The sequence below is a fragment of the Synchiropus splendidus genome, chromosome 17 (assembly GCF_027744825.2).
Source record: "Synchiropus splendidus isolate RoL2022-P1 chromosome 17, RoL_Sspl_1.0, whole genome shotgun sequence".
In the NCBI taxonomy this organism is placed as follows: domain Eukaryota; kingdom Metazoa; phylum Chordata; class Actinopteri; order Syngnathiformes; family Callionymidae; genus Synchiropus; species Synchiropus splendidus.
The window spans coordinates 10,594,884-10,611,139 of record NC_071350.1 but is presented as its reverse complement, the minus strand read 5'-3'; the positions used below and the strand labels follow the sequence as shown (position 1 = coordinate 10,611,139).

The following is a 16,256-nucleotide window of genomic DNA, read 5'->3' as shown; positions in this document are numbered from 1 at the left end:
AAGCAGCAATAGAAAACCAAATCCTGTCTGCCCCTGATAAAAGTGATCCTCCTGCGACCCAGCGAAAGATAAGCTGTGTGGCTAGCTGTCATGGTCTGGAACCTGCAGTTCAAGGAAAATTGTGAGGAAGCGGTACTTTTGCTGCTAATGCATAGCGCCGAATGCAAATATGGGAAAATATCCAGCACCCATCCATCCGACATCCTTGAGGCGACCAAATGTTTTAAGGCAAAATGCGTCAAATAAAGTGCAAATATTTTCAAATGACTCAGACCAAGTTGCAAACAAAGACACAAAAACCTTTAATTTAAATAGAAGGGGGGTGGGGGGGGGGAGATCACATAAAAAAACTGTACAGAACATTGAACATTGACAAAGTTCATAAATAAAAGACCCCTGTTCAAGGACAGCTAAAATAAAAAAGCTCAAGTGGGATGGCGTATATGATACATTTGTGCAAACCTCAGACCATCAAACCTGCACGACTCAGCCTCGTCCTCCTACAGTGTTGTTCCTCCTCCTCACCTCCACTTAGTGTCCTGCATGTTCCTTAAGCCCAATTCCAATACTAAAATAGATCTGTATTTTAAATATAAAGTCATATACGCTGTACATCATTCCAGATAAAGACATCCCTTTTTAGTGAGACCCAGGTCTGAACTTGTGCTTGCCCCCTAAAAATAAAATATCGGATCTCCCTGCAGCTCAGAGGAGGAAGGCCTGATGACGGTGGAGAAGCCAGCAGAATCTCATCCGGCTCCAGTTGTTTGTCCCTTTTAAACGGTCGGCTTTCCCCATTCACAAGGCTTTTACAGCAGGACAGAGCTTGACTTCCACTGAGATCTTTGCTTCCCCCCTTCTTCTACAGTTTCCTCCCTTAAAGCAAAATGTAAAAGTTGGCATGTCAGTTTCTTCCCCAGTGACTGGACCCTGAGAGCGCGAGATGCTATCTGAGAGACTGTCGGGGGCAAAGATGACTGGCGCTCATGAGCATCAACAAGAGGAGGAAATAATTCAGTCCAATTTCTTTTTTTTTAAAGACCTCAAGTGCCTCATAGTAGGGGAAACAAAGCCACTCCTGTGACCTGCAGGAGGAGTTCCAGTTTTACCTAAAAGTGAGATGGCGTCATGACACACAACCTGTGGTGGGGAGAGGAGGGTGGAGGGGAGCACACACCATATAAACATACCCAGTAGAGAGATCTGTAAGACAATAAATATTTGCTTTCAATATTTAATTCCAACTAAAACGCTGGATCAAACGGAGCAGCAGCAGTGTTGGGGGGGTGAGGAGGGGCAGAAGCAGTAGTCTAACAGGGGGGTAGAGTGAGAGTGAACTGAGGGCATCAGAACATTCTGGATCAATGACAGCCCTCTTGGGGGGTGAGCTCGGGTGAGGTTAGCGCAAAACAAGGCTTGTTGTGAAATCCACAATCATTCACCCGCACATTCACAACGCTATAGTTGCCTGGGGTTCAAACCAAAACTGAACTGCTGCTGCAAAAGTGTTGGGGACAAGTCGCTCTGGATCCCAGAATAGAAAAATAAGCGACGTGTTGCGGGGTCGGGGAGAAATCCCTTTTCATTGCACCGGCCTTCCGGGCCTGTCGCTAGTGTCACATCCTGCAGGTCCGTCGTGACGCGCCGACCTCGCCGGCCTTTGGGTGGATCTGACGGGCAACATGCCGCCAGTCGCTCCGCTCCGGTGTCGCTCCAGCTTGGGCTGCCGTCGAGAGAGACGGAGAGGAGTCGACAGCCGTGTGCTTTCGCTTCAGGAGAGCATCAGGAGGTTTGATAGTGCAGACTCAGCGCAGGTGCTCAAGTAAAGGCAGCTCTGTGGATTCCTCTCTCGGGGTGGGGGGGTCCCCTACTGGGGCCGGGGTGGGCTCTGTTGTCTGAGTGACTCCGAGTGGATCCTGTGACACGCTGGTCTCTGGCAGAGGGGCTGGTGGGACCAGCTGCAACACAGACAGAGCATCATCAGGACGAGCGAGCGACCTGAACTTCAAGTGCCTCCACTGTACACAGGCCTTTCATATGGCAGCGCTGTCTGCACCAAGGAGCAGTTGTGTAACCTGGTTATCATGTCTGCGCTCTAAAGAGGCTCTCTGAACACACAAACAGGCTTTTAGCAGCAGAATGAGTCCTTGCAGCAGCGAGGAAGCCTTGGCTTCTGCGTGTCGGCCCAGACTCGATTTTATTAAGAGCAATACAGGGTCCTGCGCAGCGCCTGGTGTCTCTGCTCACTAAGTTTCCTTCTCCAAGATCAAGTCGCCACCAACTCACCTGGGTTCGTGTGGTCTGGACCGGTGCGCCTTCGTCGACCGAGGCCGGTCCGTTGAAGCCCTTTCTCCCCGAGAAACTCCACTTGCCAAAATGGCTTTCAAAGTGCAGTCCGCCGCCCGGGCCCAGGCCAGCCCGCTGGCCCACTCTGAGCCCCGAGCTCTCCAGGAGGCTGGCTGAACAGAAGCGCTCCGGGCCCAGCAGAGGAGGCGGCGCTACGGAGCCGCTGAACGAGAGCTGGGAGTTGGAGAGCTGCTGGCCGAGCAAGCCCTGGATGGAGGAGGTCCGCTGCAGTGACGTGAGCAGCCCAGCCTCCATTCGGCCCTCTGACTGGCTGAACAGGGCGAGAGGGAGGGGTTGAGGGTGGTGAGGCCAGTTGTGGGTGGGACCAACCGGATTATCTGTACCTGAAAGAGACAAAAAAAAATCAATTCATACCATTTCATTTTGAGGTTGCTAACAGCAAGAATAAAGAGAAATGTACAATGAATGAACGAAGACGGTAATATGGAGATGAAACAAGTTTCAAAATAATTTAAATGTTGTGAAAAAGGGGATATCAGTTATTGTGTTCTCCCATCTGAAATCTCAGCGAACAAGACGCTACAAGAGTCGGACTGACAAAAAACGGACTCTGTCGACTCCGCCTCCACCAACATACTCTGTGGAGAAGTAATCTCCCATAAGTCCAACGTGTCTGTCCTCGCAGGTAGACACGGAAGTGAGCGACCAGACCGAGACAAGTCTCAGTCATTTCACCATTCAGGAGACAGAGTATCATTGATGCTGCTGTCTCAGTCCCTCGCTCACGGTGATCACTTTATTTAGAGTTCAAGTCCTCCTGTCCACCAAAGCAGGAGCTCCGTGTATTTTCATCTGTAAACAACCAAGCGCGTAGACAGGACGGTGCAAGGGAGGGAAGTGGGGCTTTAGCTGCGAGACATTTGAACTTCCAAGTATGGAGTTTAAATGGCCTTTAACTGTGCAGTGAGAGGCTCCTGTTTGAGAGCAGAGGCAGGCTGAAGGCTTCCTCCTGACCAATCACAGCAGAGTGGTGGAGGGTTCTTAGTCACATTTATGCTGTGTTTTATCCTTTTTGGATTGAAAACATGAATACATTTAGGAAAGGAGGACACTAGAAAGGCTGGCAACAGTCACACACAAGCCCCAGAGAACCAGATAAAAGTTAAATCTGCATAGTAATTGGCTTTACCGGTGGCCAGAGTGCATCAACTTACCCAGGGGAGGCTGGACGGTGGTGATATGTGGCTGTGGAAGGCTGGAGGCTGGCGTGCTGTGAGAAGTGTAAACAGCAGGGTTGGCAGAGACAGACGTGGAGCCACCGCCGCAGTCCGAGTCCTCGATGTTCCCGCCACTGTTACAACCAGCGCCGCAGCCCTTCTGGAGCCTGCGGACACACACGTGTGAGCTGGCGCTTCTCACTGTCACGTCAAGTACGGAACACACACCTGTCCCAGCTGCTGATGAGCCAGTTGTAAATGTTGTGTGGGCTCACTGGTCCGCCCCACACCGACCGCAGCTGGCTGTGTCCCCCAGCGTAGGAGGTGGTGAGGGGGGAGACGTAGATGGGGTACCCAATAGGCTGGTCACAGGAGGAGTTGATCATGTTCCTCAGGGCCTGCTTGGCGTTCTGAATGCTTCCTCGCTCCGGGTTACGGTTGCGCAGGAAGACCAGCTCCTGCTGCTGCCCCGCCCAGAGCCCACGCACACATTCGCGATTCACCTGTAGGAGGCAGCAGACCATCCAGTAAAATCCTTCTGAACAGCACTCACATCTCACTGCAATGCTCAACATCTCTTTAATAAAACGTCAAAGTTCATCCTTCAATATTGAGCATGTAAATGTGAGCTTCAAAAATAGTGATCAATCATTTTCAAAGCTGTGCCAACAGAGAATTGGTGGAAACTTATTTTATGTGTCAGCACATTTTGCTATAGTTGTTGAAACAACACAATTTCTTGCAAAGGTGACTGAGGCATTTTAATGCGACACTCGCGGCATGTGATGCACGGTGTGTTAGACACACTGCTTTGCTACTTGGTATGGTAGTAATGTAAAAGGATTCCAAGTTACACACTGCTAAATTTGTTGTGGGCTAATGGAATCGCATCAACAAGCACATCTATGACTAAATTTAACATTTGCTTCGGACTACAACCAAGAACCTCATTACGCGAACCGGCAATAAAAACAATGGAGGAGAAGAGCAGTGACCTTGATGACTCTGAAACTGAGGAATCTCTTATTCAGCATGATGATCTTGTACTCGTCGCTGCCGTCATCCATGATGTGACGCAGTGCCAGGAGCGAGGGCATGTTGGCCAGAATGGCGCTGCGCCAGACAGGGTCACCTTCGTGCGATATCAGCATCTTCTCCTCGTTTGCAGTGATGGCGTCGTAGAGCACCATCGGATCTTCATATTCGTCCGGAGATGTGAAGTGGTCCTGCATCAAGAAAAAAAACAAATAAAATAAAAACATGTCTGGCGATGAATAAAAACAGCAGTTGAAACAATCACTACCTGGTGCAACTTCAGGGACATTCGCACACCAGGTGCAACAACTCTGTTCAACAGGTCCATATCTGCAAACACCCACTCGTCCCTAGGAGACGTGATGCGAAAATCTCCTTTGAAGAGAGCGTGAAGGCCATAGAGAAACGGCTCCAAACTGTGAAGGAAGAGACATGTGGCATTAACTGGCTAGCAGAGGCAGCAAAAACACATTATATCTGACCACTTACCTGGCAGACATACTGTGGGAAATGGTCCCCAGGGCGCGTCTTCCCAAGATGCACAACCCGAAACACAGGCTGACAAGGGGAGAGTCCCTTTCACCAGTGACAGGCTACAACACATCAGACAGAAGTTCATGAGTGAAGCAGGTGAGCAGCGGGATTCACACAATACAGGTAATAAAATCATGTTTCTCTTAGCCGACGACCACCAATGGTCAAGAAAGCGGCAGAAGATATTAGTCACCATAACATTAAGCTAACCGTTTGACGCCGACTGTTGCAATACTGAATCCAGTCCAGATAGATCAGGCAGAATGAAGAGGGTGTGATGCCGGAGGCTCTGTGGTCGTAATCCTCATCGATGTTGAGGTTGAAGATGGGGTCACTGTCCACATAGTTGGCTCCCAGACACGGTCGCAGAGCATCGAGAATGGTCTCATTTGACAGCCACTCTTCCAACTTTGATGAACGGCTCACATAGTAAATGATGCTCTGTTGAGGGGAAGCCAACACACAAAGAAAAGGTCAGCGCTTGGTTATTGTGCAACACACTATAGCGGGGAGACATGTGACTCAAGTGAATCCAAGATGGGCCACATAAAAGCTTTAAAGCTCTCACCTTGACATAGTATGTGATGAGGATCTTACGCAGGTCAAACACTTGGAGCATGGAGGCTGCGTTGTTGTCACTGATGCTATAGCCCTCCAAAACATATTTGGTAGCAGCCACCTCCCAAGCCAACCAGCGCTGCCCAAAGGCAGCATTGAATGACAACATGTGTGGCAGATGACCCGGCTCACAGCAGCAGCAGCCCTCATCTTCCTCCACACCTTCTGTGATGGCCTCCACCTCCCGCTGCTGACAGTATGTACCTGCAGAAAAAGATTCTTTAGGTATCTGAGCTGGATAACAACAGAGTCAATACTCATTTCTAAGTGCAGTATCAGAATATTAATAGAGCATTATTTCATTCACTTGGATTCAATAAATTAACAATCTTAGTCTGTATATCCAATTGAAACATTTAATGCGCAGATTACAGCCAATAATATGAAAGCCACGTCAAATGATTCAAGACTGTATGTGCTAAAATATTGCTTACTAATATCTGACAATATTCAGTGAATGGATTCTACAGTTGTTTAACATTCTCAAACAAACGTAACCCTCAGCAAACCACAGTTCCCATGAAACTGACCTCTGAACTCAAGACCTCTTAGCTGGAAGGTGACCAGGCCATTGCCAATTTCTATGATGTGAACAAGAGCGTTCAGGTAGTCTGAGGCGAGGATGAAGCAGTCGCCTGTGTTGTAGTTGCCCCAACGACCCAGCAGCAGGTCTCCACACAAACTGTGCTGCAGGGAGCGGGTTAGATGCTCGTAGAAAATGGAGTTCAAATTGTTATCGTCCGCGCCTGACAAGAAGACAAAACCACATATAAAAAAAAATCCTTTTCTTCGATCACGATCACCGGCTGATCTTACCTGGATTTCGGTCCAACTGTGTAGCAAGTCGTGTGTTGGAATGATCAACCCTTTTGGTGCTGAGAAGAAAATCAAATGATTATGAGGAACCAATCCAACACAACCGGCTTCGTACATAACAAAAGAAGTTGTACTTGTAATCTCGCTCCCAGAATTTAACCGGCCTGGTGTATGATGTGACGAACACGGCGCTGCCGAGGACGGGATTGAGGGGAGTGGAGAAGATAGCAGAGAAGATGGCCTGGACAAACAGCACAGCAGAGTCTGAGGGAAAACCGTGGGTCAAGGAAACATAGTTTGGGATTTATTTTGCATGAAAAAAACAGGCAAAATGTATTTTATTTATAATACCATATTCTGCATGTTATTTAAATAGTTTGCAAAAGATTTTTAATACAGAAACTGTTCCTGTTTGAATGTGATTTACAATGTTTCATCATATTTTATTGGACATTAAGTACCACCACTTGTCCTGTCAATCAGACTTCAGTTAAATTTTGAATTAATAAAAGATTAAAAAGGATACGAGGCACAGCAAAAGGTTGTGCGAAGGCATGGAAGGCTGATCCCCAGGTGATCTGCCAGGGGGCGATGTAGGTCAACACAAAACGCAGCTTGTAGAGCAAGTCCCACATCTAAGAGGCAGCAAAACGAATGCACCAAGGGGGAAAACGTATATTAAATAAAAATTGTGATCACTCGAACGGAAATGATTTATGCATCTTTACCTTGCTGAATAGGATGGACATGAAGTAGTAGTCGATGAGGAAAGTTTCTGAAAAGTGGGGGTAGTCGAAGTGGAAGAAGAGTGTGGTGAAGCACAATGTAACATACTGATGTGACGGCGCACAGAAGGATGAGCGCAGCAACTTCATGCCCGCTACAGAGATGAAGAGTGCTCTGCTGCTGGAGCGGCGAAGGAGAAAAAAATAAATTAGTGACACCGCAGAGTCTGTACTGTAGCGATAATTTAAAGAACACCATGACATGTTTATCTAAAATGAAAGATCGAACCAAAGAGAACAAAGTCTTACTAGATGTCCAGATCTTTATGGTTTTGGCCCACAGTTCTGGCTTCTGTTGTGAGTGAGTTGAGCACGACGGCTGGGTATATGAAGTATTTCTCCACACACTGAAGCCAAGCGTACAACTTCTCAAACCACATTAGCTGGGCAGCATCTATGGCAAAAACAGAACACTTGTTAAGAGAATTAAAAAGTGATTCTAGATCGACCCTTCGGCTCCTCCACACTGACACAAATCTATCAAAATGATTGTTAACTTTAAACTCCTTCTTGGTCTTCACAGATGGTTATGCACTGTCATCAGAAACGTGTTTCTAGTCCCCTCCAGTCCCTGTTTTTGGTCATTAGCAGTTACAGTCCATCAGTTCCTGACACCAAGAGTCCCTTTGCTTTTCTCACTATTATAAAACAAGTACGAAGGACAATCACCTCTGACTTCGAACTGACTGTACTCTCTGGAGCGGAGTACAGGGTGAGCCAGGCAGAACCATGGCAGCTGCTTGCGAAGCTGAGGCAGTAGATAGTGTGTAATAAAGCCGATGACACCAGCCAGGATGTACAAAACAAAACTGAGGGCAGGCTGTTGAACAAGATAGGAGTTAAAACATTTCTTATGTAGAAGAATGCAATAATGGTGAGAGCAAGAAATTGGCATCAACTCACTTGTAGTGCAATGAATACTGTGCTCGCGCTGATGGCAAACGTGATGACAGCCATGAGAGGGCACATGACCAGGTCCGAATGTAGAATCTCTTTCTGCAGAATAAGGCGAGGTTCAAATATGGACATAAAAATGTCAAACGATAATCTTAGATGTGTAAGGCTTTGTACCACAGAGTTGTGCAGCTTCTCAGGGAGCGGGTCCTTGATCTCCACAGGAGGTTCTTCTGGAGCGCGACTTTCAAACTCCGGGAATAATTTAGACCGTACAAGTGACCTTATGAAAGCCATGACAAATTTCATTAATCACTCATTCATTTCACAAGTACAGAATTTTAGATGACGACTGACCATAAGATGGTGGGGTCACTGCTTTGTCGACTTAAGTGGTAGGACAAGGCAAGGAGCAGGCCACAAAATACGGAGAACAGTACAGGAACGTGTGCATCACCCCACGGTGCCTGCAGTTATGACTGAATTACTCTCCCCATAAACAGCACACAATAGCTCATAGCAGACAACTTGCACAAGAATCAGGCCTTAGTTACAAACCACACTAAAGAAAAAACATTCCCATTGCTCAACGGTGTAAAACCAAAACAAGTTTTCCGTAGGAAAAACGTCATAAACTGTTTACTACCAACTGAATGTGAATAGCTCACGGTGATGTTATTCTAAATGTGTTCAGCTCATCCTGTTGTAAGGTTCTACTTACATTGATGGCCCCGAGACAAAATCCATACAGTAAAGCTGCCACCAGCACACTGCGAATGAGGCTGAAGAGGGATGATAGGGGACTGGTAGTGGCTGCGGAGAAAAACAAACATGAAGACACCACAACAAGGCGCAACACGTTATCGATAAAATTATAAAGGGCGTTTACCAGTTCCTCCGAAAACATGCATGTCAATCTGCTCCAGCAGACACATGACAAAGGTATTAACCTGAGGTAGCAACCCAAACAGGAAAATGACAGGGAAACACAAGGCAAATACTGTGAAGAGAAGTCAGAAACGGGAAGTTAGAACGACATCGCCATGAAAAAGAATGACCTCATCAGAAAACGGCAACACTGACCAAGGAGCACATCCCTGACGCAGATCAAGAAGTGCCCAGAGAAGAAAGTCACTCCATAGAGCGAAAATGGCTGCAGGCTGCCTGAGCGACCCGACAGGTCAAATATCCAGATCATCACACAACATAAGCAGAAGTACACTGGCCGACTGTACACAATGATCCAGTTATGACCCTGTTAAACAAAGAAATATGCAGTTTAATCTCAGATCTTAAAATAGGTTCTTATCAGAAGTATGCAAACTCAACACTTACATGCATTGGAGAGGCTGCATCTGGTTGTACACTCTGAAACACAAAACTCGAGTTACTGTCAGGAAAATCTTTTTTTGGAGACCAAGCAGAAAGAAAAGTAAAAAAATATTAATGGAAAACAAAAGCAAAAACATCTCATTTAGAGAGGATGCCAGAGAAAATATTTGAAATATATAATTTCTGTCGTAACAGAAATAGACGGTACCTTAAGTAAGGAGTATTGGCAGCTTGCAATGACCAGGCAGAACTGGAAGACCCAAATGTCTCTGAAGAAACCTTGGAGCAGAAGCTGAAAGCCGAGAAAGGCCACAAGGCTGGCCAGCACCACAGCAAATATGTTTTCTCCCACACGACGGTTTCTAGGAATCAGTGCACAAGCAACGCATCAGTAACGCATCATCAACTTCCCCTTGCACTTAGTTATCCAAGATTAGTAGTATAAATGAATGACATCATGATGAACTACCAGAAGGAACAGTCAATCATTTTCATGCAAAAAAGTAACTAAACTCACAATAGTCAAGAGAACTAGGGGTGAGTTCATTTTGTACCCCTCAATAGGCTTACCTATCGAGCAAAGCCAGAAGAGCCAGTCGATCATATCGAACCCGCAGCCACTTCCCAGGCAGCAACCAAAAGCGATAATACTGTTTGGGTTTTGCCTTCTCCTCAATCATCAGTGTGTTTTCTTGGGACTCTTGTAATGACTCATGGTCAAGATCAAACTGGAAAGAAAGAGGAAAAAAAAAACATGAAACAATAACTCAGAAACCAACCAGAACAATTCCAGCCTTTTCAAGACACACATTCTCCAATGACCTGCCTGGACTAAACATCAAAGACTGCTAACCTCAGGCATTTCCAAAGGCACCCTGCGCACCTGCATGCCCTGTAAAACCACAGGTCTGGGCTGGAGCATGGACAACACTGGTGCACCTTCTTGGACTTCAGTGGATGTGAAGCTCGACGACTGAGACTGTCTCTCCCTTTCCCTTTTTGAGGACAAACAATCAACTTAATGGGACACCGATGATGTAAGTGACAAAAGAAACATGACAATAATTTGAGCTACAACTTACTGAACTGGGTCCTCATAGCCTCCCCCAGCCGGTCCAAACGTGTATGACCTTTTTACCCCTGTTGACAGACAAACATTTATAGAGTGTCCTATCATTCAGTTTTTAAACCCTTATTATGTTCACTTCTATGATGTGCGTTTTCTGCTGGTTGTGATGTTTCCAATTCGGTTTATAGATTTGATCACTTAAGATTTAATCTTTAAGAAAGAGATCACCATTCTGAAGCTGTGGGGCTGTGCCACGATCATTTAACCCCAACATATTGGACCACACATTGAACTTTACAAGGACTCTACGGATTGTTATCTTTGCCGAAAACAGTGTGCAGTAGAACAGAGGTTGCACACGAGAAAGTAAGAGACTTCAACCTGTTTATTGATGTACTTCAACTTAATAGGACCTCCACGTAGATAGCTGATTTATATACTGTAAGTCACAGTGAAAAGCTTTAATAGCTTGTATTAATTTAAAAATACTTACCACTCTCATCATAAAAATAGTGCACTGCGCCCTCTGTTGTATCATCAAAGGTGGATGCCTCATGGATCCCACTGCGCGGTAAAAGAAGCGAAGAGGCAAACTGCAAGGCTGAAGGGAGCGTGCGTGTCCGTGAGTGGGAGGACGCCCGAGCCCGTTGGAGGTCTTGGAGGCTGAGTAAAGCCAACAGTCAATGAAAGATGCTCTCTTTCCATGACGTGTTAACACCAGTAACATTGGAAAATGTTACTGCAATAAACCACTTAAAATAAAAGCGATACAGACCTGGGAGGAGACCCCATGGTGGATGGAGGTGGTGTTGGGTTAGTCCCTGCATTGTGCCTCCTCCTTATCGCTTGCGTCCTCTTGACACTACTGACCGAGTCGTGCTTCCCTCCATCTTCTCCTGTCAAGGCTGAAAATCACATCAGCAATGAGCTTTAATAAAGACCCCAAAAACACAACATTGTTTGGAAACTGACCATACATGGAATGTTATTAAAACAACAAGAAGAAATTTGCATCACCAACATGGAAAGACATGTCTGACAACTGTCATGTTATAAAAAAGGACTAAGCTCCAAAAAAAGCCACATACCAGAAGAGCTTATCGTGTTACTCACCTCCTCCAACCGCTCCCTCTTCCAGCAGCTCTCCTGCTCTCCAGCCCATTTGGTTGCCAGTCCAAGAACCCCCAAGTGAATCCAACCGATGATGTGTTCCAAGAAAGCAATCAGAGTGACCAGTGCGAGCTTCTAAATCAGATTTGGAGACGGTGAGTGTGCGGGGCGCAGGGGTAGAGGTCGAGCCTACATTCAGTAGAGTGGTAGGCAGCTGTGCTGCGTTACTCTGGTTTCCACCAGCTCCATCCATACTCAGCACTCTTGCATGGGTCTTGGCACTGGCAGTGCTGGAGGAGCGTTGAGCAGCACGGGAATGTGACTGGCTGGCGGGGTCGGGAGCATCTCCTTCTCTTGAAGTAGGTAGTTGAGGAGCAGTGGGGTGCGGTAACGTGACACCTGTGTTAGCCAGGTCCGGGGAATAACACGAGGTAGAGGAACTTGAATCATCATCGTCTTCATCATCATCCGAGCTGTACCGTCGCTGAGACCCAATGCTGGAGCCAGCGCTCATGTCACTGCCGTCATCTTCATCACTGGAATCCTCGAACAAGCTCTCGCTGTAAGCCTTAGTGCCCAGTCTGTTCCGGACAGGGATGTAATCTCTATGTTGTCTGTGATTGTGGTGACGCCTATATGATCCACAGTCAAAACTGCTGCTTCCCGCGCCGGCACGCCTACGCGGGGCTTTCCTTCTGCCTGGTCTGTGTGCCACGCTTCCGCCACTGGCCCGCAGCAGCTTCAAGTCTTTTGGGCGCACAACCTGCTGAGCCTGCAGTGTTGACTGATCAGACAGCAGGAACGGAGTTGAGGATATGGGCAAAGCAGGCTCAGAACACACAAGACCCAGGGCCAGCCCGGAGGGCACCGAGTTGGCCTGCCGAGGTGGGGGCAGAGGGGGAACAGGGGCACTCCTTTCTAAATCACACACCTCTGAATGGCCACTACTAGAAGGAGAAGAGTTCTGAAAAGCAGCAGGCTGAGCAATATCAGAAGGTACGGATGGCAAGTCATCTCCCTCAACAAGGGTTCTGTCCAGTCCCTGGCTGTGGGAGAACTCTTTGGAAGGTGAGCGAAGCAGCACACTGTCCGACAGATTGTCCGTGTCACTTCCATCCTGCCCTCCTGGGTCCTGCACAGGATTGGGGTTGTTGGAGGGTTTTTCAGGCGGGGAGGCTGAACCTGGTCCAGTTGCTGGCCGTGACATGCTCAATGAAGGACTTTCAAGCTGTGTAGAATCCGTTTTTTCACTCCGATAGCTACTGACAGTGCTCAGTGTCTCACGATCTGTGGTGGCCCCACCTGCGCTAAAACAACTGTCTGTCGATCCGGCAGCTAAAGCTACTCCACTTCGGCAACCTGGCTGCTCCGTGCCAGGTGCAAACACAACTGGGTCAAGGCCCAAACCCAGCAGGTTTTCACTCAGCTCCTCGCTTAAGCTACTTTTAATAAGAGGACTAAGGGGTGTATCCCCAATACTCTCAGATTCAGCAGATGGGCCAAGGGGAGAATAAGTCCCTGCCCCATTCTCATGGGGGCTTTTTAAAGACAGTTTTTGTGGTAACTCTTCTACCTGATTCAAGTGTTCCTTGTCTCCTCCATCTTCTTGACTAGAGGGTGATGGGGGTATTGACAAGGACTCTGGGGCTTCTTTAAATCCAGCAGTGACACCAATGAGCCCAGGAAAGTCACTTCCAAGAGCAGCGGCAATGCAAGACTGGACCACACTGGGAGCCCCTGATTCCAAAAAACAAGGTATAGCAGTGATATATAACATTAAATTGTGAGTTCAACAGTAACCAGATCAAACAGAGCACTCACTGATTGTGTCCTGGGAGCTTTGTCTCAGGATTTCACGGTGCGCTGATGTAACAATCACATTATTGCTACCTTGTTCCCTCATCAGCTCTTTTATATCTGTGGTCAAAAACAAAAACTTCAGAAAACGTTTTTGAGTATATGGATTATGCTGTCCATATTCCTCTACAACATCATAGTTATAATGACAGACACTTCATATAATAATTGCCAGTGAACGGATTAAAAATCCAAACTATATTAACCTTTTGTGCCTCCGGTGTCCTCAAGCTGCGGCAAGAATTCCTGTTAAGGACAAATAATATCCATTGATCCATTGATAATTCCAATACAGTGTTTGAAGGAACGGCTTATATGGGTGACAAAGAAATAGATATTCTCACCGACACTTGGTTCAGTCCAAACAAAGAGTGCTGGGAACTGCAGCGCACTGGTGGTGTTGAGTTGACCTTCCTAAATACAGTCATCTCCACACCAGCATGACTATCCCTGTTGGTTGTGAACACATCACATTAAAGCGATGAGCAGTTTTCATTTTTTTATTTTAGTTCAGAAATCTTTTCCAACCTGTGCTGGTTTCCATCATGGCCACCTGATCCATCATCTCCCTCTTCTGCCCTTGGAGCTTCTGCTGTGAGCGAGGCCTGTTTCTTCTCCACAATCTCACCGAGGTCGAACATAGAATGAAGTCGATAGTTCACCACTTTTATGGCTGTGAAAAAGACTGCCACCACTGCCGAGTACACACCCGCAACCACCAAACTAGGTGGAAGAGCCTATGAGAAAGAACCATTTAGATTAGTGAAAGACATTAAAATAAACACTTTTTTTCACTAAGCAGTCATAAAAAGTTCTGCAGAAGAATGTAATCAAATAAACCAGATTTGATGATGCCCTTCATCACATAACATTAACTTGCATGAGATTTGAAATTCCAGATTCCATTAAAAATGGTTAATCCCAATTATAACAAAAAACAAAGTGAATGCCTCAATGAGTCACAACAATCACACAAAAACAAGAACAGATTTTCAACATCAGGCTAGGATTATTATCCATTTCATGAATGCTGCTGGGAGTAGAACACATTTTCTGACAGGTAATAAATGTATGTATTTGAATGTAATGTATTTTCTTTCTGACATGGAAAGAAAATACAAGCGCATGATTGAGACTCCTCAACTCGCTACATAAAATGTAAAATTGCACCGAGATGGTTATAAACATAGGCTACTGTTCTACAGGACTGGTTAAAAATATGAGTGTGTGAATACTAATATAAACATCTGAGTCCGCCGACAAAGACAATACTTACGGATAATAAGCCAATGCATTAACTTGAAATTGATGTAGATATATTTAAAAAAGGAACTCGGGAAATTCTTACCATGTACAGTAGAAAGGGGAAGGCCAGGAGAAATATCCACAGGTAGAGATGGAAGCAGTTGGAGAAGGTGCTCTGATGAGGATCGACATACCACCCCCCAGTAAGGGATGCCCACACACCCTGGCGCAATATCTGAAGAGCTTGGGAACCCATCTCTGCCTTCTTGACTTCAATCCACCGCGGAAAATCCTCCTCCGGGGCACAAGAAACCGTGCAGTTTCAGCCACAGTGTCCTGCGTTTAGGATGGCACTTCCATGGACGACGGATGCATAACCAAGACTGACTCATCAATGACAATAGTTTCTGGATTGGTCTCAGACGTGTACAGTTCATAAAAGGTCAGGAGTCCTCGCATTTTCTTCTGACAGCATCTGCTCACTGTCTGTACAGACAATGCCACTCTCTAGCTTAATCCTTGTTGAGTGAGTCTGTGAGGGGCTTTTTGGCACATTGGTTACCCGCTCAATGTGTACTTTCATCTGGAAAACAGAAAAAAAAGTGGACTGAAGAAACGACATTCAAAAGCTTAACTAAAATGCATACAAGTAAAGCTCATGTCACGTCCTACTACACAAACACTTAGATGAAGTACTGGCACATAATTCACTCAAGGTCTCTAGCTCAATAAGCCATGTAGTTTCTGGTCCTACCAGACGCGCTACTGACTAATATTTCTCAATTTCCATGCCAACTTAGACTGTCCAACTACACGGTTATCATCTTCTAAAATGAAGGCACATCACCTTCCGTCAAATTCGACCTAAACTATCGCATTGTATCTGAGAGAATAGCCGATATCACTCCTAAATCAATGCAGTACTCTGCTTGTAGCTGCTGGCAAGCTAACGCAGGCCCACAGCAAGCATTACAGCCTGAATATGAAGCCGAGAGCTCTCAAGTTAGCTTAACCACCAGCACAGCTTCAAAACGGGATGTAATGGACAAACATGCTTACAGTGTTGTCCACATCTGGGTCCAGACACAGCTTACAGTGAGCACTAGCAGCCTCGATATCTTCCTTCCGCATCCAGTTCTTGCAAAATCTCAGGATGCTAGCGAGCCTCCCCAAAACTGTCGCCCTACACCGACTTTTCCGCCCGCTAACTTATCATTGCTGCCTTCTTCGGCCGTGTCTTCTTCGGCGTCAGAGAGGGGCAGACTCGCAGCAGGAGAGCGGCTCTCCTCTCATGGTGAACGGCAGCTGTTCACGGCGGAAACACGGCGTCTGTGCGCGAATGTTTGGAAATGCTAACTAGGAAGCTAATGCTAACCAACAACTAGTTGACACACACGCACGCGCGCACGCACGAGTGCGAGCGACGAGAGATTCCCA

General features: G+C 46.6%; 1 protein-coding gene across 3 annotated transcripts; it reads right to left on the bottom strand.

Moving 5' to 3' along the window:
* Nucleotides 1-295: 295 nt before the first annotated feature.
* Nucleotides 296-16,209, bottom strand: LOC128748603 (pecanex-like protein 3). 3 transcript variants are annotated; one of them, XM_053847527.1, is made up of 36 exons: nucleotides 15,879-16,209; nucleotides 14,923-15,402; nucleotides 14,103-14,311; nucleotides 13,919-14,024; nucleotides 13,781-13,820; nucleotides 13,539-13,634; nucleotides 11,721-13,454; nucleotides 11,383-11,512; nucleotides 11,101-11,270; nucleotides 10,621-10,678; nucleotides 10,392-10,533; nucleotides 10,109-10,266; nucleotides 9,747-9,900; nucleotides 9,542-9,574; nucleotides 9,290-9,461; nucleotides 9,096-9,206; nucleotides 8,928-9,019; nucleotides 8,564-8,673; nucleotides 8,384-8,489; nucleotides 8,216-8,308; nucleotides 7,982-8,132; nucleotides 7,562-7,706; nucleotides 7,256-7,433; nucleotides 7,054-7,162; nucleotides 6,662-6,791; nucleotides 6,528-6,586; nucleotides 6,242-6,457; nucleotides 5,662-5,915; nucleotides 5,304-5,534; nucleotides 5,049-5,152; nucleotides 4,828-4,975; nucleotides 4,520-4,750; nucleotides 3,753-4,027; nucleotides 3,522-3,691; nucleotides 2,287-2,690; nucleotides 296-1,958 (listed from the first exon to the last, which is right to left on the bottom strand). In XM_053847527.1, exons 2-36 carry the CDS (start codon nucleotides 15,073-15,075, stop codon nucleotides 1,806-1,808), a joined length of 6,825 nt encoding a protein of 2,274 aa, XP_053703502.1. In that variant the 5' UTR covers nucleotides 15,076-15,402; nucleotides 15,879-16,209; the 3' UTR covers nucleotides 296-1,805. The 3 variants fall into 3 exon arrangements, with proteins under 3 accessions (XP_053703502.1, XP_053703503.1, XP_053703504.1); XM_053847528.1 differs by having other exon boundaries at nucleotides 7,256-7,430; XM_053847529.1 differs by having other exon boundaries at nucleotides 10,422-10,533.
* Nucleotides 16,210-16,256: the final 47 nt, after the last annotated feature.

What these genes read in the sequence shown, in the direction of transcription:
- LOC128748603 (XM_053847527.1), bottom strand. Translation starts at nt 15,075, where the DNA reads ATGGGTTCCCAAGCTCTTCAGATATTGCGCCAGGGTGTGTGGGCATCC. An exon ending in CAGTCAGTTCGAAGTCAGAG is followed by an intron (nt 7,707 to 7,981) that starts GTGATTGTCCTT and finishes TTTTTGCCATAG; the next exon opens with ATGCTGCCCAGCTAATGTGG. An exon ending in TGTCCCTGAAGTTGCACCAG is followed by an intron (nt 4,751 to 4,827) that starts GTAGTGATTGTT and finishes TTCTTGATGCAG; the next exon opens with GACCACTTCACATCTCCGGA.